Consider the following 26,681-nt stretch of genomic DNA (forward strand, 5'->3'; position numbering starts at 1 on the left):
CGCGACCCGCTGACGCGACCCGCGCAGGCGCGCGGGGCGAGCACGCGGCGCGGTGCATGCGCCGGCGCGGAGGGGCCGGGTCGAGCCTGAGCGCCATGGCGGCGGCAGCGTGCGGCGGGGAGGCGGCAGCGGCGGCCCTCTGCGCCTTCTCCCCCCGCGACCGCCGGTTCTTCGCCATCTCCGGTCCGGATGGGCGCCTGCGGGTGTGGGAGACGGCGAGCAGCCGCTTGCAGCACGAGTACGTGCCCTCCGCCCACCTCAGCGCTGCCTGTACTTGCCTGGCCTGGGCCCCGCCGGGGGGACGCCCGCCCCCCAGCAAGGTACGGGCGGTGTGTGAGGGAAAAGGGAGTTGGGGGGGGGGGGAGCGCTGGCGAAAAGGAAGGGGGGGAGTGGTGGACGGCGGCGCCTCGAGCAGCCTCGACGCGTGGCCGCGGCCCGCTCGGCTTCACTCCGCCCTCCCGGCGCCATGTGGCGGGGGTCGGCGTGGCCGAGCAGGCCGGGGAGCGGAGATGCGGGAGGCCTGGCGCCGGGAGCGGGGTAAGGGGCCCGTGGGGAGGAGCGGAGTTCCGCGGGGTTCAGTCACGGACCTTCCCCCCCCCCCCCTCCCATACTGCCTCAGTGCTTGGGGCATGGCCACGCGTGACAGCCCCCGGGGTGGCAGGGCGTGAGGGGAATCCGCTCCACTTAGAGGAGCGTCGCAGGATTGCTCTTAACGAGGCAAATTTCACGTGTTGGTGGGGGAAGCAGCACTGGAAGTTTTATTATTTCTTTTTAAACAAGAAAACGGGTCTATCAGCAAAAGCACTGACTGTGTAAAATCATTTGTCTTCCGTATAACCTGCGTGGAAGAAGCCTTCCTTGAAGGAGCAAGGTATGTTACTTCACGGTACAGCTCACCTTAATCAAAAAGGTGGTGTGACAGAGCAGGTCGTCTGCTGTGTGTCCACATAGCTTACGTACAGTTCACATTCCACTAAAGGCAGTATCTCTCCACACTTCCTTACCCTTGGCAGTATTTCCATCCAACCTACTGTGCTGTCCGAGACGTGTCTTCCCAAGCTCAGGAATCCTGCGAGAACGTATTCAGTAGCTTTATTCAGAGCACGCATCAGAGGGCTGGGATATTCTCCACCTTGAATTTGTTTTACTTAACTGTTCACATCATGTGAACACCCAACCTGAAAATATCTGGAGTATTTACAGTAAGATACTTTTTCATCCTCTTTATGTTGAAGTAATCCTATTTTCTTTAGCTAGAACATACCCTTTCCTGAGAAAAATTGTATCCCTTGGATGAAGTATGTGAAACTCATCTCCTTTTTCATAAGAAGTAGGGAGGGCTTTTTAAAACCTGCTTTAGTATATCAACAATTTAGTGTATTTGAAATACTCTTAAGAGGTATTTCCGAATGCTTAACATACAGATTGCAAATTTAAACTGTCTCATTTTTCTCATTTGAGCAGCTTAGTCTTTAAACTTTGAAAACTCCTAGAATATTTGAAGAATGTGACAGGAACTGTTAGTTTTAGATTGGCCTTAACCTGTTGATTTGTCACATAACTTTAAAAAAAAAAAAAAAGGACACATGCATTAATTGCAGGGCAGTGTAGGTGGTTCTTCATTCTTAAATAAACTGAAACTGGCGTGTGAAAATGAGGTTCATCTATCCTATGTGAAATAAAACTTAAGATAACGGTGCACTGCTGTAGTGCAGCAAGTCAAGCACAGGTGATTTCTGAGTGGCTTTTAAAAACTAACCCTCTACTAGAGACCCACCCCTACAGCCCACATATGCTCCAATTTAACCTGGTTTAGCGTTGTATGAAAGTGGACTTAATCAGACAGCATTTGTCTACTTCTCGGTGCTTTCAAATTATTCCAGTAGTTTGAATGCTGCCTGCTGCTTGAGAGTTGGTACGTTTTCAAGTGGAGCCGGAAAACATACCATTTCTTGGAATAATTATGCCATAAACTTTTATAATTCATTGGTTTGTCCTTAGACTGAAGAACTAAAGCTGTGATGGTTCTGCCAAATATATTTTATTGAATGTGGTTTTTCTGATATTATTTAGTCTCTTTTTTTTTTTTTTTTCCTGGAGGGTTGACATCTCTCAGTAGTACTAGTATCTGGGAGTAAAACTGCCAGTAGATATCTATAAATGGTGTTTGGCCGAGTTACGCCTAAACTAAGTATGTTTTGGATTGTTGCCTTGTTGATGAAGGCCACGTGTTACGGGGAATATTGGAAATTAAATTTTGAACTGCAGGCCCTGGAATTGCTAATGCAGTGGTGGCTTACTGGGATGTTCCCTGCACACGTGCTTTTGTAGTGTCAGGTCTTCACATTCCTGCTTGCGGTGTTCACCATCTCCTGCTCCACGAAGTGGTGCCTTGTGCAAGAGTATGTGGACCACCAACTTTAAAAATACCTTCTTTCACTTTCTTCGTAATAAGCTGCAACTACTTTGCCATCTTTAACTCTCGAGACTCTTTAGGCTGCCCCCCACTTCGGTGTTTTAAGTGCTTTACTTCACATGTGAGCAGCAGAGATAGGGTTTCTGTTTTTTTTTTTTTTTTTTTTTTTTTTAAATCCCAGTGGCTGACCTGCTCAATTAAGAACATCACGGAAAAATATGTGCACAGTCCTTTTTCAAATAACTTCTTTAACCATCTCTACTAATTAAAACACTGTGCTTTTTCAGGCAAAGTTGAAGGATTTCTAAATAAGCTTGAATCCCCATAAATCTGAAAAAAATAAAATCAAAAGCAAAGTGATACTTGGTATAGTTCAGGTCTCCCATCCTATTGATGAAGGCAGGGTGCTCTTATATTTAAGACCCTGATCCACAAGTGAATCCCATGTGGATTTCTACTGCAGTTGGCAGTTCGTCTGTGTACTCATCTAATGCAGGGTAGAGAGGTTTGATTTTTTTTTTTTTTTTTAGTTCTCTTGAGTGTGTTTTCAAATCATCCCCAACATTAAAAGGTGTCTGAATTTTCCACTGGCATTTATTTCATGCAGAAGTTTCTGACAAAATGCCCTGCTAATAATGCTGATAAAGGGATGGTCAGTAAAGAAATAAATGTGAAAAAATACTTGTAAAAACCTTCACTGCCTCTAGCTTTCTTCTTGACACTGGAAATAACTGTGGACTTTAGTGGGAATTTTGTTGTACCTTTGGGTTGTTCCAAGGGAAATTGGCCATAACAAACAGAACTGAAGGGTAAACAAATTTTAGGTAACAGGTTTTTGCAAGGGAAGAGTATAAAATCTGTTCTTAATTGTGGTTTTGCTTTGCAGTGGGGGTATGTGGGATAATTAGTAAAACTACATAAAGAGATTGAAAAGCACCAGAAAATACATAAACTGTATTTGCAAAGACACATAGCCAGTGGAGATCCATGTCAGACAACAGTTTCAAGATGGTGTAGTTGGCATTGCAGCCAGAAATTTAACTAGAGTCTTTTTTCATGTATTGTCTTAAAACCTGGTTGATTTACTTCGTTGTGCTTTGCGACTGTGATGGTTTCTCAGTATGTATGTTTTCATAATATTTTATGAACACTTCTTTCCCAGGAAAGGTGAAGCCTAAACAAATGCCTGCAAAAAACCCAATGTAATCTCTTTTCTCAAGAGCCTGCTTCCGATGTAAAAGTATCTATATAGCATTTTGATATTTATTGGCCTAAACCAAAACACTTTTCCTTGCAGAAGGTGTCTGTATTTAATACAGAGGAAAAGAAAGTTCCGCTTCAAAGAACGAGAGTATTTATTCTGCGCTGTTAAACTGCTGAATCTTAGTTATGGTAAAAACTCCCTGATCTGGATTGTCATCGTATCTCTGGACCTGAGTAAAAATTATTTATGTTCATTGTGTGATGTCTGTTGTATGACAGATTAGCTACACCACATGGAGCTTGCACAGAGCTGGTTGCTTACATTTTATCGGAGTCTCCTTTGGCTTCTGGTTCCTCATCAGTGCAAATGTATCTGTTGTGTAGAGGAAGCATTATTTTGTGTTTTTTTTTTTTTTTTTTTAATTAGAATGCTTTGCTGTGAAGTAACAAATGTAAGGAGACATACCAAAGTCCAGTTAAAAAATAATCAGTAGCATTAGGGATAATTTTTTTCCTCTGAAGTCCTTGAACAATTTTTTCTTTTGTGTGTGTGTGATGAGTTATGTGGGATTAACCCAGTGAGACTAAGTGTAATGGCTTCTTATGCCCATGTTATTTTAGTTTCACATTCTCAGGAGCCAGTTTTATTCCTTCTCCACTTCCCAGTGATGTGCTGCATTTGCTTGTTTTTGTTTGAGAGATGAAGTGAAATTCTTCCTTGGAGTGGTTGGTAGCACTTGCAAAGCAGGAGAGTGAAGATGTAAGAATTACCTGATCATAGGAGGACATCTGGTACTGACGACAGGACTTGGGCATAGCACTTAGCTTCAAGTCCTGATTGCTTCTCTCTGCAGAGTTGGGTAGCACTTTCCTTTTAAGAGGCATTGTGAATACTTAATATTTGCAAGACTCTTCTGAATAGCTTTTGGGAAAAAATAAACTGATCATTCTTGATCAAGCATTTGCATTTTGTGGATGAAGTACTCTGTTAATCTTTACCTCTGCCTCTGGGACACAAACTCTGAAAAACTCAAATGTGTCTTTTTTTTCTCTCATGTCACTAGGCTAGCAAAACGGCCTCCACCAAATGTTTCCAGGTGACTCACAGCAACTTCATTACCTTGTACGTGGAGGTACAAGATGAGTCTCTAGGTTTCTGTGCACTTCAGTGTCTTTATTTTCTGTCTTAGCAGAGTTTGTGCTGGCTGACAGGGTCTCAAACTTAGTGAAGTTTTATTCCTCTCTGCTTTAACACTGAGATTAGTTGGTCAGACTAAGCTATTTCATTTTTTCTCTTTTTTGATTTTCCAGGATGGGCCCCAGAGGAAAAAACGGAAGTCTGAAGTTGCAGAAGTGGACAAGCAGTTAGATATCTTGGCTATTGGTACAGCAGTTGGTAGCATTTTGTTGTACAGCACAGTAAAAGGAGAATTACAGAGCAAGCTAGTAAGTAATACACATTTCTTCACATGCCACCAGATATACTGACGGTTTCAGTCAACTTATGTTGTTCTTTCTGCTGCTCAAAAACGGAATAAACTAACCCAATTATTTAGATTTTTTTTTTTTTTTCCCTGAGAGTTGTGTATATGGATAGAGGTGCAGTAATTCAGGTGCTTGGGAATCTTCATGTGGTGTTTTTTTCTATTGTTAGCAGTATGTACACATTGAGAAATTTTGGTTTTGAAGTTATGGTGCACAGATTGGTTATTTTTCATTAAAAATAACAGTAATGATGAAATGCCTAACTGGACAGTTAGCACGTATGGCACCGTGGGAGTGCCATACCCTCAGTTCCTGCACACTATGGTGCGAGAGGAGGGCGGGACTGAAGTACCAATCTATTTTTGGGAAGATGTATTAATGGACTCTTCTGTAAACGTAATTCCCTTGTGGAAGCTTTTGAGCGCTCAGCACGTGATCATTCTTGGAGATAATCTGATTTTTGTTTGTCTTTCTCACTGATAACTTCCCTGTTACTCCTAACTACCTTGGTTTTAGTCTTGGGTTGCATAACAGCCAAAACAAATCTGTATGAATGAGTCTGTGCAATACTTTGAGATACTTGGGCAGATTTTTGCTTCTAAACTATTAGTTGTATGTAAGGTGATAAATGTACATGAATTTAGAGAAAGCAGTGACTTCTTAAAATCATGATACGTGCAAGTGACTCTAGCTAACAGATACCAGCTCTGATCTATGGAAAAGCTGTGTTTATACCTGAAAACTACGAACAACATAAAGGAGTTTTGGGTTAAAATTTACAGTTTCAGTCAGTTTGGAAACACTGTTTGCTGTTCTGTAAGAGCAGGATACCAGATGTTATTTGGTAATTACTTTATTACAGATAGGTTGAATTAAAAGATTAATTCTAGAATAAGAGCTGTCACTTTTAGCTGTTCTTATCAAACAGAATGTCTTCCTGTGATGTATTTTGTCTTGCTCAGAGCTGTTTTGAAGTGACACTTTTAGGAGTAATCTGAGCTGACTGATGGTGGTTCAAATAGTGAATTTTACAAACTCTGGGAAATATTTTCATAAATGATTAAAGGGTATATTTGTGCTGCAGAGATTTTGGTTGTTGAGAGGTGAATGATACCCCTTTGTAGTGTCTTCTGATCTGATGATCACAGAATCATAAAATACCAGTTTGGAAGGGACCTCAAGGATCATCGGGTCCAAACTTGATGTCAGAAGCACGGTCTAGACAAGATGGCCCAGCACCCTGTCCAGCTGAGTCTAAAAAGTGTCTAGTGTTGGAGAATCGACTACTTCCCTGGGGAGATTATCCCAATGGCTGATTGTTCTCATTGTGAAAAATTTTCCTTTTGTGTCCAGTTGGAATCTCCCCAGGAGTAACTTGTACCCATTACCCCTCATCTTTTCCATGTGACTCCTGGTAAAAGGGAGTCTCCATCTTCTTTGTAGCCACCCTTTAAATACAGGAACATGGTGATAAGGTCTCCCCCAAGCCTTCTCTTCTCCAGGCTGAACAAACCCAATTCTCAGCCTTTCCTCACATGGCAGGTTCGCAGTGTCTTGATAATCTTTGTGGCCTTCCTCTGAACCCTCTTCAGCTTGTCCACATCTTTTTTGTATAGCGGGGACCAAAACTGAACACAGTATTCCAGGTGTGTCAAGCACTGAGCGAAGTGGGATATCTCTGCTGGTGATGCCCTTGTTGGTGCAACCCAGCAGCATGTTGGCTTTCTTTGCTGCTGCAGCACACAGTTCACTCACGTTGAGCTGCTTGTCCCCCAGGACTCCCAGGTCCCTTTTCACAGAGCTGCTCTTCAGACAGGTAGATCCCAGTCTGTGCTGCACTCGTGTATTAGGTTTTCCCGGGTGCAAGACCTGACACTTGTTCTTGTTGAACTTCATAAGGTTCTTGTTAGGCCACTCTTCCAGACTGTTCTGGTCTTCCTGCAGCTTGCTCTTGAATGCTGAGTACAAAGGGGAGGCTACTCATCTCTGAATGTACTTGAGCAAGCAGACACCTAGATGACTGGCATCAAGACCACTTTGCTTGCCTTTCCTTTGAGCAAATTTCATACTGTTAGACAGACTTGTCTGTCTGTGTGTATAAAAATAGTGGGCAGGACAATTTTTTTTAACTCTGAAGTGCTTAGAACAAGAATTAATTCAAATACTTATGTGTACGTATCAAAATATGAAATACCTTTAATTTATATAACTGTATACGTATATTGGCCTTTAAAACCACACTCATCAAGTTGCCAATGATTTCAATTTAGTTCTTGAAAGAGCAGCTTGTTCACATTGTTGGTGTGGGGAGGACTCAATAGTCAAGAATTCTTAATTTATTAATGAGTTTGACCCTCTTTTCCTTTTGTAGGATGGTGGTCATGACAATAGAGTAAACTGTGTGAGATGGCATCAGGACAATTGCTGCTTGTATAGCTGTTCAGAGGACAAACACATTGTGGAATGGAACACACAGACCTGCAAAGTAAAGTGGTAAGTGATAATGGTTTTTGGTCAAATTGGTTCACGTTTGCTGTTGTGTATTTCCCTCACAGGTTTTAGTGAGGCCCTGCTGGAAATGCTGCACTCTGCTATCCAGGCTTCATGTCCACTATACAAAATTGACGGTTGGCTACTATATTTCTGAGATTGGAAGTGGTTTTATTAAGGGACAAAAGAGTGATTCTCATAGTTGGGTTCCTTGCTCTGTGTATTGGAAAGACTAGATGAAACAAGTAACTGCACAGAGAGGGGTTTGGGTCCCTTCATGCTGACTTTTAGTGGGACATGGGCTTCCAGTCACTTTTGTGACGCTGAAAAATCTAAATTCTAGAAAATATCCTTGGAAATATGGGGGAGCAGGTACTGGAACACCTCGTCCCAATTAAATAGGTTACATGCACACCTAGTTTTGCTCAAAGGGCCTTGCTGTGATGATAACCCACTTGGTTTCGCTCACTACTGATATGCAGTGTGGACAGTTCCACTTGGCTGTCTGAGCAGGCTGCTACTAAAGTACTCTTGAGCAAAATAGAGCTTAATGCAGAGTAACAAGATGTCTGGTGTAGGCATTTACTTTCTTTTGTAATAAAGTCAAACTGCTTTTAAACTTTACAGAAGAAACCAAGATTTCTATTAATGATCCTGGTTATCTTACTTCAGTAAAAGCCTAGTGTGCAATGGCACCTTGACCTTTCTGTTACACTGCTGATTCTTTTTTGTAACGTTTCCTACTGTTGTGTTGTTACTACTGCAGTTCTTACTGGTTTTGTTGAAGATGGTGTGGGCACTGCAGACAGCTCATTGTCAATAGCCTCTTTGATTTTCCTGGAAAAGACATGCATCCTTAGGTTGTATTAAGTCGATACCCTAATGTAAAGTAGCAGTTGACCATAAAAACTCCCTCTTCTTAGGATTGAACACACCTAGTTCCTTCACCCTTTCCTGTTACATTGTGTGCTCTAGTCCCTAAGCAGCTTTTGTGGCCCTTCACTGGATTTACTCCACTATGTCAGTGACTTTCTTGTACTGTCCCAAACTGCACATTGTGCTCAGATGCAGTTTCAAAAGTGTTGCACAGAGGAGAGGAATCACTTTCCTTGACCTGCTGACTACACTAGATAATGCCAATTAGTATGCAGCTGACCTCATTGCTACAAGGACTCCCTGTTTACTCATATTCAACTTGACTATGAGGACTGCAAGCTTCTTTTCTGCAAAGCTACTTTAGTCATTTGTCCTCAGCCTGGGCTTTTCTGTCACATGTGCAGGACTTTACATTTTCCTTTGAGGTTTGAGATTCTGAGAGCCTATTTCTCAAGCCTGCTGAGATGCCCCAGAATAGCAGCCCTGCCCCCCAGCATGTCAACTGCTCTCCCTAATTTGGTATTGAATGTGAACTTGTTACGTGTGCATTCTGTTCTGTTTTGAGGGCATTCATGAAGACCTGGGCAGCTACTGATGGTATTAAACAGTATTGGAATGTCCTTAGGGAGTGACACCAGTAGCTGGCCACCAGATGGACTTCATACCAGTGATCACAACTGTTTGAACTCAGTGATGCAGCCAGATCTTATCCCTCGTTAGACTCCATCCACTCAGTCTGTATCTCTCCAATTTGGCTGTGAGGATGATATGTGAGACATTGTCAAAAGTGTTGCTAAAGTCAAATTAAATGGCATACGTGGCTCTCCTCTCATCCACCAAGACAGTTGTCTCATTAAGAAGGCAATCAGGTTGTTTAGGCACAATTTGCCATTTGTAAACCTATGATGGCTGTTCTAAGTCAATTTTTGACCGTTGTGTGCCTGGAAGTGGCTTCCAGGTGGATTTGTTGTAAAACCTACCCTGTTGTTTCCTGGATTCTCTTTCTTATGGATATATTTTGTCTTTTTTTTTTTTTTTTTTTTTCCCCCAAGTCATCAGAAATTTCTCCTGAGCTACTGTTGTGGTTTAACTCCAGCCAGCGAATTAGCACCATGCAGCTGTTCACTTCTGCCCCCTACTCCTTCCCGGTGGGGTGGGGAGGAGAATTGGAAAAAAAAGTAAAACTTGTGCATTTAATAACTAAATAAAATAAATAGCATAATAAAAATAATAAAATGTAATGGAAGGGAATATAATAAAAGGGAGAGAGAGAGAAATAAAACCCAAGAAAAGGGAAGTGACGCACAATGCAGTTGCTCACCACCTGCTGACCAATGCCTGAGCAGTGATCTGCCCCAGCCAACTCCCCCCAGTTTATATACTGAGCATGACATTTTGTGGTATGGAATATCCCTTTGGCTAGTTCGGGTCAGCTGTCCTGGCCATGCCCTCCCCCATCTTCTTCTGTACGTCCTCACTGGCAGAGCATGGGAAACTGAAAAATCCTTAACTTAGTTGTTGCTAAGTAGCACTTACTCTAAAACATCAGTGTATCATCAATGTTATTATCATACTAAATCCAAAACACAGCACTGTACCAGCTGCTAGCAAGAAAACTATCTCAGCTGAAACCAAGACAGCTACATGGCCCCTCAAAATGATAGTGTGGTCTTGTAATAACACTGGCCTTAACAGTTCTGGCTGCATTCCATTCAGTGTTAAGGAGTTCAGTGTGTTGTATTTGCTGTTTGTGATCCATAATTTGATCTCCCTTTACTATGGTGAGTACTTTGCTCCCGCTGACTGTGATGCTAGGTTTGGGAACTTGGGAGGCCTGAAAGACTTTGTGCTCCAGTGCCTTGGCCTTTTCTGCGTACTGAATGGGTCCCTACACCGTTCAGCAGCAGGTCCACACTTTCCTCAATCATCATCTTACTGTTGCTGATATGCTGCTGTATGTAGATGTCCTTTTGGTGGCCTTCATATTGCCTGCTGGTTTGAATACCATCTAAGCTTTGGCTAATTCTGTCCCTGCATGCCTGGACAATATTTTTATATTCCTCTGTGTAACTTGTCTCCACTTTCACCTTCTCTGTACTTCTTTTTTTGTGTTTTTGAGTTGTCAGGAGTTACTCACTTGTCCAAGCCAGCCTTCTGTAACAGCTAGTGATTTTCTGCTCTTCAGAATGGACCATTCTTTTGCTTTGAGGAGGTTATTCTAGAAGAGCAGCCAGCTTTCCTGGGCCCTTTTGCCCTTTAGGGCAGCCTCCAGTGGGATCCTGACAGTTTTCTGATTAAGTTGCAGTCTGCTCTTTTGAAGTCCAGGGTTGTAATTCTGCTGTTTATATTGCTCGTTTTTCTTAGAGTCTTAAATTTCATTGTCTTGTGGTTGCTATAGCTGGAGGTTGTCATCAACCATCACATCCCTGATACCTTCTTCCTTTTTTTTCTTTTTCTTTTTTCTTTCTTTGAGTAGCTGATCCAGTAAATCACCTTTCATAGTATGGTTGTAAATCACTTGCATCAAGAAAAAGTATTCAGCACTTGCCAGCAATCTCTGGGACCGCTTGTGCCCTCCTATGCTGCCCTTCCAGCAGTTGCTGGGATGGTTAAAGCCCCTTGGAAGAAGCAGGGCATGGGATTATGAAGATTTATCTGTTTCTTTTTGAATCGGACAATCTGTAGCAGATGCCCATCACATCACCTTTGTTGGTCTCTCCTCATAAATACCTGTAAGTTGTCCACTGGCCCTTTGCCTGTTTCAGAGGAAAGCTCCATGCATTCATGCTACCCTTTTGTGTGGAGAAACCTCTCTCCTTTTTGCCTTTCTGGCACGTCCTTGCTGAAGTGCCTTCCTAAAGGTCCATTTATTGCAGCACTCCTGTCTTGCAAGCTATCCCACTGTTTTTCTGTGATGCCAGTGAGATCAAAGCTCTGAGGCTGCCTGTGGACATCTGATTCACCCTGTTTGTATCCCATAGTGCATGTGTTCCTGTACAGGTATTTGAGATGGGTTCCAGTCATGTTGCTTTCTCAGGAAATGTGAAAATTTTTCCTGTTATGCTTAATCTTGGGTGTTTCCCTCTGCCCGTGTTCCATACTGCCACTTTTTGGGGACTGTGGCTATAAAAGGTAATTAGAGACATTATATTCTTTAATTTTAAAGAATCTTTCCCAGAGTGTATACATTAAAAGTATACCAGCAGTATAATGTAATGCTTTTTACATGAAATTTTTCTCTGGTGTTATGACTCATATGGTCAATGATACTGGAAAGAGTAGAAGAAAACAATTCTCTGAAATTTTACCTAAATTGATGAGGCTAGAAGAAACAAATTAAATAAAATAATTACTCCAGCCCAATGAGAGTGCCTGCATTCTTTTAAGACTTGTCTGAACCTGAAAATAAATCCTTACATACCCTACAGAAAATTCAGGATGGTTGCTCCTGGGGTAGGGAAGTGGTGTTTTGATTTGCAGGCTTCTAGACATCTTCCTGTAGAGGTATGGACTGCTAGGTAGGGAATTGCAGCCATGTGGCTTTAGACTTGACTTCCTTAATTACTGTAGAAATAGTCCACAGAACCACTTCAGGAGGTCTGTGCAGCATGCATTGAAACCTCTGGCAGAGGGGCCAGCTGTTGGGGAAGAGAATTTCTGAAGAGACAAGACAAGGTGTTGGAGAGAGGTAGTCTAAAACTTTATGGATGATTTCTTGTTTCTCTGGTTGTAGCTTTTTCATGTCTTGAATACTCAGAGACATTCTGTACCTCTCCTTATGCAGCTTCTTGTTTCATGATATCCTATTTAAAACTCTTTCCTGTAAAATGATATGAAGAGTATCCAAAGTAAAAACTAATGGATTTTTGCTGTGTTTTCCATTCTACAATCTAGTTTAGACTAGCTTTTTTCATATATTTTAAAATACCTTCTTGGGTTTCCTTTATTAAATGATTTTAAATTCTTAGTCCTGACCTTTTTATTTGGAAGAGAATACAAAATCTTGTCATACACTCCATAAGGTGTAATGTTGTTTGCCAAGTTTGTAGGCAGTAAAACTTTCAGCTTCTATGAAATCTAATCAGAAGTGATACAGTAAGAGAGCTCTGTTTTGGAAGACAGGAGAGATGCTGCTTGGGCATGTGAAATCAGAATGTGATGGGTTGCAGGTTACTTCCTAACTGTGAAGGGTTTGTGTTAATACTTTCTTTGCAATTCTGTTCTGGCTTTGAAACTGAATTTTAGTGTTGAGAAGACCTTTCTGAATTGGTTCATGTAAGCTTTTTAGTTTATGGTGAGAAGCCTTGAGATGAAGAGGTATGGCTCCTCTTACTCTGTTTTGAGTAGTGGAGAAGTTTTAGAGAGGAATTTCAGAACATAATAGGTAAATATTTAAAAAAAAAAGTCAAAAGTTGTTCAGTATTAAATAGCTTTACATTTTTGAGTTGCTGTATTTTTATGTAAACTAAAATGAAGGAGAGGAACAGAAACAGAATAGCTTTCACCTCATCTTCAACTACTTTATTTTTTTTCTTAAATAATTTTTGCCTTACATTTTCCAGCATGGTTGATGTGCATTTTGAGATTATGATAATGAATATTGGTTTTTCTATTTCTCCATCTTTCTCCCTTTGTATAAAACCCCTCCTTCCAAATTCTAGCAAGTGGAAAGGCGACAATAGCAGTGTTACCACTCTGTGCATCAGTCCAGATGGCAAAATGCTGCTGTCAGCTGGTAGAACTATAAAACTGTGGGACCTGGAGACCAAAGAAGTCTACAGAGTAAGTAACTTTGTTAAACTAGATGCAAAAAAAATATCCTATTTGATTGGTGACATGACCTATCTAGTGATTCCTGATGGGACATTTGAAAATTTCACTGGGTGTGAGGAGACAGTGGGCAGTTTTGGGGTTGCTGGAAACTTGCTGTGATGATACCCTCAACTGTGGTTTCAACTTGCTGAGAGTTGAATGAGGACATTAAATTCCTTGGCTGTGTCTGAGCACACTACCAGCACCCTTTCTCAAGCCTGTAGCTGTTCTTTTTCACTGGGTCCCTTTCTGATACCCTTTTAGCAGGAGAACATGGTTCAGTACAGTATTAGTTACTGCTGGCATGGGTTTGTGCGTGGGCTCCCTGACTTCTAACATGAGTCGCTCCTTGAAGTCTTCAGGTTTCTCTGCTACACTTCATGCAACTGGTGGCATTATCAGTTTTGCTGTTGAAACAATTGGAAGTCAGAGGAGCAAACCCTTTGTTCCCTGAGCAGGGTTCAGATATGAGTGAATCACCATGCTTTAGCTGTTCTCTGAATGCAGCCATGTTCCTCTTACTTGCTAGCAGATAGGACGCAGCTAGTCTCTGAATCTCCTCCACTTGCTGTCGGGTAAGGGTGTACACACCTGCTGTTACTGTGGACTTGCTGGCACATGGCAACTACCATGCATGTCTGCCAAAACCAGTATTTACAAACCTGGATTGAGGAAATGATTTTGGGGTGGGGAGACAGAGTTGAACAGCTTTAGTGTGTCAGCAGACCTGTGCGTTCATCATACAGTTGAGGATGAAACTATGAATCTAGTTTCATTGTAAAAGTTGAAGTGTAAAATTGGAGAGGGTGATGGAAGTGCTTTCTGACAGTAACTGCAGTACAGATGGATAGGATTTCTTTTGCATGGAGCTGGTCTCAGTGCCTTTGATTCCTCATTTAACTTTTAAAATTCTGGTAAATATCTGGAGCGTCATAAAAAGTTTATTTGAAATACAGAAATGCTAGGAGGCTTATCACTAGTAAAATAAGCACTGAAATGTCTTAAACTTAGTAACACTTGGATCTTTCCTAATGTTCCTTGTTAACTAGTGTTTTAATTTTTGCCATATGACTGCTTATAGCAATCATTGAAAGATTCTTTTTTTTTCTCTTAGCATTTCACAGGCCATGCTACATCGGTGTCATCGTTAATGTTTACCACAGTGAAACCTATGAATGAAAATAAGCCCTTTGATGGAATTACAGGGCTTTATTTCTTGTCTGGAGCTATACATGACCGATTACTGAGTGTATGGTATGTAAGCTTTTCATAATTTGCAACTTTGATTAAGATCGGTGTTGAAGATAGACTCAACAAGTATGTTCTGAACTCTGTGATTAAACAGAAGGTTAAGCAGAAGGGGCACTCTGGAGAAATGCAGTGATGATCTCAAATGGTTCTTTCAACTTGCTGATTGTTGAATGAAGATGTGAATTTCCTTGGCTGTGTCTGAGCATGCTTCCAGTTGCCATTTGAATCACTAATATATGCCAGGAACATACTGTGTAACAGGCTTCCCTGTTCTTTGTACTTACTGTCAGGTTTTTGCTAAGTTTTCTTGCTAAATTTAATTTGGGAGTTACTTTACACTTGGAATGTAGAACACTTTCTAAGTTGAAGGCTGAAATTAGAGCATGACTATTTTGGGGTGGGGTAGATACTACTACAGTTGTTTGTGATTTATAGGCTTTATAACGCTTTTCAGGTGCAGAGGGTGCTGTTTGTGCTATGGTAAATAATGCGAAGTGTCTGTGTCTTCCAGGCAGATCAGATCAGATAGGAAAGAAAAGAATGCTGTGATGTCTTTCACAGTAACAGATGAACCAACTTTTATTGACCTGACTGTATCAGAAGTCAAAGAAGAGGTAGGAGCAATAGTTTGTAACCAAATATGTTGAACAATTTTCAGTTGTCACATCAGTTTCATTTTAATGTTGTAAAGAAGGAAGCTTTGTTTGTGTTTGGGTTCTGTTACACAGAGATGAGATCTGAATGCCAGTTCGTGGGTGAAAGGATATTTATTACAGGTGCATTTATAAAGCTGATAGTTTGAAGTACTAATTTTCAAAGCTAAGTGTAAATTCAGTGTTTTCTTCAGAAATTTTGCTTGTGGTGACAGAAATATCAATTGTTTCCTATTTAGAACAAGTTAGTAATCAAAATGGTTGTTAGAACTTGGCCGCAAGAAAATTTGTTCTAAAAATCCACTTTGGGTATGGTCCTGTTTTTTCTGATATCAGAGGGCTTTGGTAGTGTAACTGCATTTTGAATTAACTAGCCTTTAATGAGTTAAAGTAGCAGTGTGCGTTCCCCAAGTCTCTTAATTTCAGCAAATACAAGTCTTTCAAAGTAGTTGTCTTATGAAAAATGTCTGCATGTGAAACATGTTCACAACCTGTTTCAGGTATTGTTTAAAACATTTTTCTCCTGCTGCCTTTAGATGCCTTTTCTAAAAACAGTATTTCATGCTATAATTCCTAATGTTTCTTGTTGTGCCTTCTTACTGCATGTATTGGAGATAAGTGTATTCTGTAATGTACACCTGTCATTTAATTGCTCAGAGTACTCATCTCAGTTTCTTTCCTCTAAGTGTATTTACAATGTTAGTGCCTGCCACCTGTGCCTCTAGACATGCTTGGTACTATATTTTTTCAACTGTGCTGCTTATGGTGACATATATCTGCTACTGTGCAAACTGTTCCAATTTGGATATATCAGTAGTCATACAGTACAGTTATTAGTTATCTTTTTGTCTCCTAATAGTTGTACTAAATGTTCCTGAGATGTTACTTAGTGTCTTTGATTAGTGTCTTTGATCTTCCTTATGGATTTATTTATATCTTTAACGTGTTTAGTTACTGAAAAAAGTCAAGTTGTAGCCATGCAGCTGTCTCTTGATGTCCTGTACTTACGGGAGGTTTGTCCTTTGATCTAATTCAAATCTTTTACTGTGCCTTCTTTCAGCCTGTGAAGTTAGCAGTTGTGTGCAGAGATGGGCAGTTGCATTTATTTGAACATATCTTAAATGGGTAAGTTAGCATTCATCTTGAGGGTGTCTTTGGGAAAGGTCTGGGATTACTGTAAGGCAAAGATCAGTCTTGTCATGCTGCTGCCTTTAGGCTCTTTTATCTGTTCACAAACCAGGTTCCAGCTAGTTCTTTGTCTTGGATTACTGGACACATTTTTGGAGAACTTACTTGTTGGGGCTGTGCTGTACTTTGGTATTAAGTGTTATTTTGGCCAAGATTTTGTTTGTACCTAGTTGTAGCCATCTATAAAAGGTGTAAACTGGCTGTGTTTGCTGAGGACCTGCTAATGAAAGGTGCTTAGATATGCAAGATACTGAAGTGTTTAAGCTAAATCTCTTGGAATTTTTTCACTTTTTTTTTTTTTTTTTCTTTTCTTTTTTTCAGTTATTGCAAAAAACCCTTAACATCAAACTGTACTATCCAGATTGCAACTCCCGGAAATGATGGGGACTCCACGCCAAAACCAGTCCCTATTCTAGCAGCTGCGTTTTCTGCAGACAAACAGTCTCTGCTGCTTGTGTATGGAAACACCTTACAGCCCATCATAGAGAAAGTGGTATGTAAAATTTACTGGAGAGGTTTTGGATTTTGTAATGTAGGCTGCAAACTGCTCTCAGTTGGAGGGATATATATATATATATTTTTTTTTTTTTTTACTTTTTTGAAATTGTGTAACAAGACAAAGTTTACTCCTTCCCCCTTTTCTGGGAGTTATGCCTGTTTTGAAAGTCAATTTGTATTCTTACATTCTTTCAATTAAAATACAACTTGACATTATTGCTGGCTGTTTCTTGCCATTATGGCTGTTACTGAGTTAGGTCACTGAAACTATTTTTAATACTGCTTCAGTTTACTTGTGTGAGCTTCTTTGGAGAGCATAGAGATATGGTGACAAAAGGCAGAGTGCAAGGCAGCTGCTGTTCTAGAGTGAAAAAAGTTCATTCTACAATATATCTCTGGAATTTGTTCTTATCTTTCAGTAGCATAATTAGTCACAGGGGTGAATCTCAAATGTATTAACTGGTTTTGTTCTTGTCCTTCTAGTCTTTGAACACCACTGAATCACACATATGTTTGATAAGGGACATCCAGAAAGTGTTGTCACTCAAAACAGATGTTGCTCTAACTAAGGTGAGCCTTGCATGAAATGTGATTTTTGTTGCTCCTCTTGTTTTACTTTGGAAATGGTAGAATTCACTGCTCTCTCTTATAATGAGGTAGGATTTCTGGATGCACCTTCTCAGAACTGCAGTAGTAGCTACTCAGGCCCGTGTGGGTTAAGTGTGCTTCGTGGCTGCTGTGCATCTTAGTATCCTCTCGCACAGTTATCCTCCTGTAGCTCATAGCAAGTCCTATTCTCAGTAGGTTTGCTTGATGGACGGGCCTCCCTGATGGTTTCTTTTCTGCTCCAGATCAGTCCTTCCCCTAGAGTGTCAGTTCATACAGCCTCTTTGACACTGATAGTTTGGGATAAAGTTGGGATGGCTTTGTCTTAGAGTCTAAATAAAATGTAATGAAGCCTTAAAGGGCATGTCCTTTTGGCTCTTTCTCGAGGTTGCCTTCACGTGTTTCCTACTCACAGGGAATGTGAGCTTGACACTTAAATGGCAATGGTGTCCACTGAGTCCACTTGCCATGGTTTTCTCTCATGCAGGATCCCCCTGGGTGTTTAGAGACAGGCTGTGAACTTTTTAATCAGTGTGCATATTCAAGGCCTTGACGATTTGAAACGCTTGCAGTATCAGTGAAGTGAGCAGACAGTGCTGTTTTTCTAACCCTCAAGTTACCTACTGGATCTGGTGCTCCATCAGCCAGGTGAGGTTCTGTGCTGATTCCTCAGTCCTGGAGCTGGTGGGTAGCAGAGCTGAAGTGCAGCAAGAGGTGTAGGAACTCCCTGGCATGCAGTGATGATACCTATCTTGGTTTCGCTTTTTGCTGAATTCCAGTGAAGACACATTTCTCTTGGCTGTCTGAGCGTGCCTTGTGGGGAGAAGGTTTGTGATTAGTGTGGTGAGAAAAGGGGGTAGTATTTTAACACAATTGCTGTTCTACAGTAAAATTCTTGAATTACAAAATAAATTTTTTTGACTTTTGCACACAGCGTATGGAAGTTGCTCTGCTCACTGTAGTAGATTGTATTTGTACCATTTCAGTGGACACCCGGCAGGGCTCCCACAGGTACAGAATTTTGGGCAGGTACTTCAAAAAAAGGCCCTGCACAGGAATGCTGTTGTTAAAGAAATCTTCTGGAAGAAGCAGGTAGCATTCTTGATGTTCTGGAAGTGGCATACTCCCTTACATCCTCTGTGGGTCAGGGGAGCACTTGGTTATTAAATATATCATCTTTAAAATTCAGTCTCCTTTGTGTTTATTAACGATGGATGCTATAGCTTGTTTGGTATCGCCTAAGGTTGCTCTGTTTGTCATCATGGTCATAGTCTAACCCAGACTACGGAGTTCTGTGTTTGAGCAATGCCTAGAAGAAAATTGGTGGGATTGAAGTGAATAGTAACTACCTTTTACTGTCACATTGTGCTGCTGTTCATGATCAGCTCTTACTTTCCAGTGGAAGCTGAATTAATCTGCATGTGGTTTATGGGCCTGACTATTAGTACACATGGTATCTGTTGCTAGCAAACATCAAAATATTTCTTGTTGGATACAAACATGTTACAGAACAAGCTTGTAAGAAAAATGATCTACAGGTGATTCCAAAGAGGCCCTGGCTCTTAAAAATGTAGGATTTTCCTAATATCTATGTCAGGAAAATGGGTTGTGGCAGGCTGGTTTTACTGTGTATGTGAGAGTCTCGGAATAATATCAGTATTTTAAATTGGAAAAAAGTTACAAGCAATTAATGAAATGTGGTTATCTCTGTTACTAGGTAAAGACGCCTGTTGTGAACTCAGACACCAAAGTTCTAGTGCCTGGCATTCCAGGACATAGTACAGCTGTCAAAACTCCATCCTCAGGAAAGGAGAGAAAGAAAAACAAGAGGAAAACAGGAGAGACAAAGGTAAAGTTTTTCCTCTTTTACACACAGCAGTAATGGAGAAACTAGAATCATAAATCAACATTATGACTTCTTCAGGTGAATTTGAACTTGCTTTGTTTGGTGTGGAAGCAAGTTTAATGATGCCGTCTTTTTGTGTGGAAGACAATTCCCTCTGCTCAGAACCTTTCCTTCATTCAAGCCCTGTGTGCCTTGCCTGTAGTTTTGCCACGTTCTTGCAGAACTTTGTCATACACTTGTGTCTGTGTCTCTGTGCTAAGGTATATTACTGCTTTTCAGTCAAAACTTCATCCTCTCTTCTTTTCTCAGGCTATTTTCTGTCAATACATTTAAAAGAATATGAAAAATTTGTGTTATTTTCCAGCAGAATCAGAGGGAATACTGTAGGTTAGGTACTTTGCTTTCAGCTGATGTTTCTGAGAATCTGCACTGAAACAGCACTGCTCTTGTTTACCGTCTGCAGGAAAGCATTGAAGAGCGCCTAGAGGCATTGGATATTGATGTGAGCAAAGTAAAAACTCCAGGTGGCCTTCCACAAACAGATAGCTTTGCTGTACTTTTGGTTCAGGGCTTGGAAAGCAACGATGCAGAAATCTTAAATGTAAGTGTTACAAGATTGTTGTATGCTCTTTAGTCTACTCACTAAGACTTGTGGAGAGCCTTCCTGAAGGCTGGGGAGGCTGAACAGTCAAGAACCTGTTGTTTCTCCCAGCTGCTTTTTGCTGATTTGCTGCTCAAAGCAGCAGTATTATAAATTATGGTAGTGGTATTACTTTTTTGTTGTTATCTACCTTGCTTTCTGAGTCAGTCCATGAACATTGAGGTGCTTCTGTTTATGATAAATTCGTTATGTCATGTTTCAGATGTTTTACAAGTGATGTTACTAATGCAGCCATCTTCCCTAGCTTGAGGTGAAGCATAATCTCTGCTTAGTCTCCTGAGTGTATGGTTTCCAAGTAGATACTGTATGAAAAATGAATTGATGACAAAAGTTTCACTTGAAAAGCTTACTGTTGCACTTGGACTAGGAGGAAATAATAGTTCTGGGGCAGGGAAGTGAAATCTTAAGAATTTGGTGATGAATAGAAATTGTCAGATATTGGTGAAAGGCATTTATTTACAGAAGTCAAGCACAGAAAATAGCAAGGGAAATATTAAATGTGCCTGTGATGCTTCATTTCTAACATGGGGTGGGTGGGCTAGAGGCAGTGCTAGATTGTTTTAGGTGGGTTAATAAAGTGTCTTATTTTGTTAATTGTAGCTAACTTGAAAAGTGGAACTTCTTTTCATAGTAAATCTTTTACTTATTATCCTCATCTTAGCATACAAAGGTAGTGGAATAGAAAAAGTGGTTTAAAGCCATGCGTTTTTGATTGTGCTGATTGCTTTTACACTTGTTAAAACTGAATGATTCTCTGATCCTATTTTTCCATTTTAACAGAGAGTGCTTAACACAAGAAAAGAAAATGTAATAAAGAACACAGTAGCCAGAATGCCTATACATGCCGTCATTCCACTGCTGCATGAGGTAGGAGAAACTGCATTTCTTGTGCTGTCATACAAGCCACATTTGGTTTGCGTTCTAGATGGGGAAAATCCAGGATATGTCTATTTTTATCAATGAAATTGATTTGGTAGTTTTACAGGACAGAAATTGTTCTTAATTTCTCTCTGATACACTCTTATCTTCTCTGGCTGAATCTTAACCAAAGGACAGAGTGTCACTGTCAAAGCTTGGAAGAGATCATGTAATCATGTAGATCACATAATGTTATTTTAAATGATTATGTGGGAAAAAGAAAAGGAAGAGGTAAAGCTAAAGCTTGTTTAGTCCATGGCAAATAATTACCATTACATCTTCTTTTAAACTATTAAAATGGATGATAATTTGAAACAAGAAAATAGCAGTACTAGCCAGAGCAAGTTATATGAGCATAAATATGCTTAGATACTCACGAGAGAGAAAGAAAAATAGAATACATACTTACAGCAGTGTGTTTAGACAGCACTTGGAAAAAGAGGGGCAATTTCCTTCCTCTTTTGAAGATAGCTCAGAAGCTCAGTTGCTATATTTAAGCTTAGTGGCATAGTAATAATTTTAAACGGGATTTGGCTTCTGAACTGCCTATTCAGTGATATTAAATATAATCTATATTTGGACAAAAATATTTTAATTATTAGCCTTATCTAGTCATTTTTTTTAAACTGAACATCGATTAGTTGAATGACATTCTATAACGTAAGTTAATGGTTAGATTTCTCTTGTGTCTTAATGTGCTGGCCACAAGTAAGATTTAAGTTTTACTTGTGGTACTAATCTTGACTGAGTTATGCAGTTGGACTGATTTTTAAGGTTTAGACTTCCTTTAAGCAAGTGTTGTGACACCTCCTTAGACTTCTATTAGTGAGGCGCAGCATTTCTTCTCTAGGACCTTTGTCAGAGAATCTAGGTGCAAGTATTTGACTGCATAATCTCAGTGGATGGACAGATATTCATCTAACTGTCCTCTCCAGAGCTTGAGATTTGTTCTGTGAAATAACCTTTACCTGATACTACCTTCATTTTTTTCCCCAACCTGTACACCTTGTAACAGCTGCTTTACTAAGCAGATACAGAGAGACATGGAAACAAAGGGATTTCCATCTGCTATTCCTGCCAGCTTTAAGTTTCACTTGATATGTTATTACCTGTTAAAAGTCCCAGTTTTCTTGTAAGAATGAAACTCAGCTTCTGCAAGTTATCAGCCTGTGTCTAGGATGGTAGAGCCAGCAGTATAGTATTCTGGAGCCTGGCAATGGTTAATTCTGGCAAAGGTTAGTTCTAGCAAATTTCAAATGTCCAGAGATCTTTCTGCCCTAACATTGGGGCTGTCATGTGGATGTAAAATTGGGTTTTTAAACTCATCATGTGTTTCTTACTTATTGCTGGCTATCTTTGTCCTTCTAGCTTACGAAGAGATTGCAGGGCAACCCATACAGGTAAGAGATAACTGAACTACAGTTTAATTTGCTTGAAATTTCTCTAGAGTGTGCATTATGGTCCCTCCCTCCACCTATGTGATTTAATTACAGTTACTATGGAAATCAACTACAGCATCTTACGGTAAAAATTCTCACCTGATTGTGGGTACAAAGAACGACTTTTATTAAGGCAGTGCTTTGTCAGGATGGCTGAAGTGAAATTAAAAAGGGAAAAGGATATCTGAAATAAGCATATAATGAGAATGTATCTGAAGTCCCAGAATATTGACACCGCAAACCTGATCAATAGATAAAATAAAATACCTATCAGAGATACTGCTTGTTTGGTTTAATTATCAAATGTATTTAGACATCTCCTGGTGTTGTGCTTAATAACAACACCAGCTCTTCCTTCCCCCATTCCCCTGTCTTGTTACATTGCTATAAGGATAGCTTTGCTGAGACTAGCTATCCTTAATGATGGTGTGTGTTTGTTTGTTCCTTAAATAAAAATTCCCTCCTTGTAGGTGGAGAAAAAAGTAGCATGCTTTGATCTTTTATTCACTGAAAACTCCCATAAAAGATGTCAGAAACACAGACCCCTGAACATGTCCAGTTTAATCCCTCACTTAAATGTCCGTTCTTTTCATAACAAATAATTTACATAGGTACTTCATCTGGATAACCAGACTGTTATATTTCCATCTGCATTTGTCTTTTTATGTAATGAAAGAGGAGCACTTCCTATAGAACTGTTTAGCATCTAGAATGTGAAGTGGGTGTTTCTCAGCCAGTATCTCTTTGATATAATTTATTTTTCTTTTCCAGTGCCTCACTAATGGTTCGATGGTTGAAGTCTGTTTTTACTCTACATGCATCCTACCTTTCCACGGTAAGTATTTTCCATTGATGCTAATTCACATAACTAAAACTAGATTTAAATGATTAAATATATATATGTTCTTCCTTCAGGAATCTGTCTCCTCCTCTCCATGTATGGCAGTGCCCAAATCAATGTACAGCGCTATACTTCTGCCACTTTTGCTGAACTGCTGCACATTGGTTATAAATTGTTTGTCTTAGTCATTCATGACATAATTATAGTCAACCCAAAGTCAAATCAATATAAGTTATGTCATACCTGTGAGAGTTAGGGAACAAAATTACTGTCAAAGAGTAATCCAGCTTGTGTCACTAAATCTTACAGAACTAAATTTGCCTTGCTGTTGTAATGCTTATCTTGAGACTCTTGGGCATGGCTGGATTTATAGGGTAAACGTGTGCTAAAGTTGGCAGGGTAGTAAGTAATGTCGTAGCTTCTGGACTGAAGTCCAGCCTTGCCTCACAAGTGATGGATAAAGCACTCTCGCTCAGTTAAAAAAAAGGGATTTTTGCACTGTTAATCCTTTCTGCCTTTATAGGATTGCTGTGTGTTGGGACTCGTACACATTGCTGTTGCCATGTTCATACACTGGTGTATATTCAGTTCCTGTTTACACAGCTTTCCAAATAGTGCTTTGACACCTGCTTACAGCAGTGACTGTGGAAAGAAAAAGTAGTATAATAATTGCAATGTTTTGAATCTAGATGACGTTTCTAAACATGGCTGAATATTAACTGATCATGCTGCAGGTGGTTTCTGTGAACCCTCAGCTCTCCCTTCTGTCTAGAACAACATGAGCAAGTATTGCCTGCCCCACATGTGCAAAGGTGGTTTAAAAATACAAAGATACAACATTTGTGATATGTTGGTCAACAGCTTTGTTTTTCTTCATCCTCCCAAGTTGCCAGATCTTATTCCTCAGCTGGGAATGCTGTATCAGTTAATGGAGAGCAGAGTAAAAACTTTGCAAAAGCTTTCCCGTCTGCATGGAAGACTCTTCATTCTTGTCACCCAGGTGAGTTCCAACTAAATAACCTGGGATGTGCAGAAGAAGTATTGTTTACAGACTTAACCTCCTGTTGTGATCAAACCTGATGGGACCTGTCATTGGGAGCTTAATACACCTCCTGTACAGCTACGCCGGTAACGCTCAAAGCAGTGCACTTAATTGACTATCTAATTAGTCCATGCTCACTGGAAGTGTTACACACTTTTTCCTGCAAATGTGTCTACTAACCCATAGAGTTTTAAAGGGGAATTAATAGGAGTTACCTATTAATAGGGGGGCCACTTGAGAGCAGATGCCTCTGAAGTTTTATTTTGTCCTTTGTACGTGTTTGGGTGTTAATTCATTTATAGTAGTAGTTTAACATCTGTTAAACTTGATGTAGACTTCATGTACATTGTTATGAGTTTTTTGTTGACTTCTAAGGTTGGAATATATGATTGCATGTAATGCTAACCTGCAAATTCCATTCAGGTTGCAGCATCGGAAACAGTTCAGGATGTAACTGAGGTTAATCAGACTGCAAAGCTGGTATACGAGGATGGTAAGTGTTGTATGCTAGGTGTAGCTCAGTTCCTGCATTCATGTGACATCTGATACCTGATGGCTGTTCATCGTGCTCCTGTCCTTATCCATTAGTGTACAGTCCCCAAATAGAGAGTTTTTATGGGAAGTCTGTGTCAGGAAGGTCAGTAGTTAATGATGCGTGCATGTTGTAGTTGGCTGTTCATTTCTTCCTTCCCCTCCTTTTATTTCCTTCCATTCTGTCCCATCCATGCTTCACAAATGAAGGAATCAGTTAATTGGAAGTTCAGTATGCTGCTTTGCTTAATTGGCAACCTCAAATTTTTAGCGTTAGCTGCCCTTCTGCTGAGGTAGGTACAGTCAAGCCACTTTTACGTTTGAGTCAGCAGGATGTCAAGGTAGCAGATGTCAGCATGTGTGTGTGTACACTTCCAATGTGGCCTTTTTTTCCTACTACAACTTCATACTGTATAATCATTAACGGAAGTGACTTGTTCCTAATTCATGTTGATCAACCTAATCTTCAGGGTAGAATCAATTAGTTTTGGAATTAAAATAGCACGGTTTGGAGACTTAGCAGCATGTGGGGTTGGGCTTTGTTTGCACAATGGCATTTTAAAGTCTGTTCTCCAGACTGAGGGACTGTTTTCTCTCTGCAGAATCTTCTGAGGAGGAAGGTTCAGATGATGAGATGATTGCAGATAAAGACTCTGATGTAAGTGGAGTTGGATTAGATCTTCTCCCTTTCGCTTGTAACGTAGATTGTATGACTGTCAAAGGTTCAAATATTCCTGTTTATTTTTTCCCCAGGAAAACTGGGATGAAGATGAAGAAAAAGAGGAGCAATCTGATGAACAAGACATGACTGTTGAAAAGGAAATCAATGGCGATTCTGATTTGGAACCAGAAAATGAAAGTGAAGAAGAATAACAGCACGGAAGAGTAATTTTAACAGTTCAAACAAGTGGGCCACCAAACTCTAATTCTGGATCATCTTGCTGAAAGATGCCATATTTGCACATAGGGAGTGCAGCCTCATGCACAGCCTGTGTGCAGAGACACATCTGGGGCACTGTGCATTTCTGAATCCAGAATGTTTAACCATGCCAGCCTTCTCTCGCCCTATTTCCCTGCGCTTACTTATAGAAACATTTCTTCCACCTCATGGTCAGATTATGCCTGTCATGTGGACATGCATTTGTATCTCAAGTGAAATAAATCTGCCACCGCTGTTTGTGTGGTAAACTTGGTTCAGCTTTACATTGAATTTGTTTCAAATATTCAAGGATCAAAGACAACTGGTCTTATACCTTCTTTCCATGCTTCTGTTAGCAATAGCAAGTGGGCATCCTGCTGCATTTGTAAAAAAAAATCAAAACTAAAAAAAAGAAGAAAAAAAAAAGATATTTTTGTAATATTTAAATTCTCTACTGAAATTCTTTTCTTCCCCCTTCTCCCCACCATCCTCCATTGGTTTTAGCCATGCCTTGGCAATATCTAAATGCCAACCTGACTTAAAAATGGCTTTTTCTTTTTTTAACAAATTTGAACTCAAGACTTTTATATGTACAAATCAGTGACTTTTCTTGTGCTTCAGAAGGACATTAGAACTATCACTGGCTCCTAATTTTGTTTTAATGGAGGCTGTATATAAGTCTAATGCTAACCCAGAGGATAGACTGTTGAATTGGGTGGGGAGAGGGGAGTAACACAGGGAAATGAGAAGGTGAATGCTTGTGAATACATAGCACACAGCTATACCTTTATTATGGATTTTTAATCTCAGTGGCAGAACAAGGACAGCTATTTGCTCAGCTAATGGAAGCTGAAGTGGTGCAAAACATTTTTAAGAGCAAAACAAGGTAAAGGTTTGAGCCATTCACCACTATAATGTACAATAATATATTTGTCTATAAATGGAGCTGTTGCAACTAAATACCACCCTCTTTGTAAAGTGAATAAATATACATCTCCTTTACCAA

General features: G+C 40.2%; 1 protein-coding gene and 4 non-coding genes across 5 annotated transcripts; all 5 read left to right on the forward strand.

Moving 5' to 3' along the window:
- The first annotated feature begins 21 nt into the window (after positions 1 to 21).
- WDR43 (WD repeat domain 43) lies at positions 22 to 26,681 on the forward strand. Its single transcript, XM_042789256.1, has 18 exons — positions 22 to 320; positions 4,931 to 5,065; positions 7,476 to 7,597; positions 13,132 to 13,252; positions 14,397 to 14,536; positions 15,045 to 15,147; positions 16,247 to 16,311; positions 16,696 to 16,867; positions 17,356 to 17,442; positions 19,196 to 19,327; positions 19,788 to 19,925; positions 20,766 to 20,852; positions 22,272 to 22,303; positions 23,114 to 23,177; positions 24,070 to 24,183; positions 24,649 to 24,718; positions 25,359 to 25,414; positions 25,510 to 26,681. Exons 1-18 carry the CDS (start codon positions 57 to 59, stop codon positions 25,627 to 25,629), a joined length of 2,022 nt encoding a protein of 673 aa, XP_042645190.1. The 5' UTR covers positions 22 to 56; the 3' UTR covers positions 25,630 to 26,681.
- Positions 8,030 to 8,107, forward strand: LOC116960842. Its single transcript, XR_004406625.2, has one exon. It is a non-coding gene; the product is annotated as a small nucleolar RNA SNORD53/SNORD92 (small nucleolar RNA).
- LOC116960843 lies at positions 13,394 to 13,477 on the forward strand. The gene has a single exon (XR_004406626.1). It is a non-coding gene; the product is annotated as a small nucleolar RNA SNORD53/SNORD92 (small nucleolar RNA).
- LOC116960844 lies at positions 14,658 to 14,739 on the forward strand. Its single transcript, XR_004406627.2, has one exon. It is a non-coding gene; the product is annotated as a small nucleolar RNA SNORD53/SNORD92 (small nucleolar RNA).
- LOC116960841 lies at positions 18,211 to 18,289 on the forward strand. Its single transcript, XR_004406624.1, has one exon. It is a non-coding gene; the product is annotated as a small nucleolar RNA SNORD53/SNORD92 (small nucleolar RNA).

The sequence above is a fragment of the Tyto alba genome, unplaced genomic scaffold, assembly GCF_018691265.1.
Source record: "Tyto alba isolate M040663 unplaced genomic scaffold, T.alba_DEE_v4.0 Super-Scaffold_16, whole genome shotgun sequence".
Taxonomy (NCBI): domain Eukaryota; kingdom Metazoa; phylum Chordata; class Aves; order Strigiformes; family Tytonidae; genus Tyto; species Tyto alba.

Bases quoted from the DNA above. Each gene is read 5' to 3' on its own strand.
- WDR43 (XM_042789256.1), top strand. From the start codon at position 57: ATGCGCCGGCGCGGAGGGGCCGGGTCGAGCCTGAGCGCCATGGCGGCG. The intron at 14,537-15,044 runs GTATGTAAGCTT...TGTGTCTTCCAG, and splicing joins GACCGATTACTGAGTGTATG to GCAGATCAGATCAGATAGGA. The intron at 25,415-25,509 runs GTAAGTGGAGTT...TTTTTTCCCCAG, and splicing joins TTGCAGATAAAGACTCTGAT to GAAAACTGGGATGAAGATGA.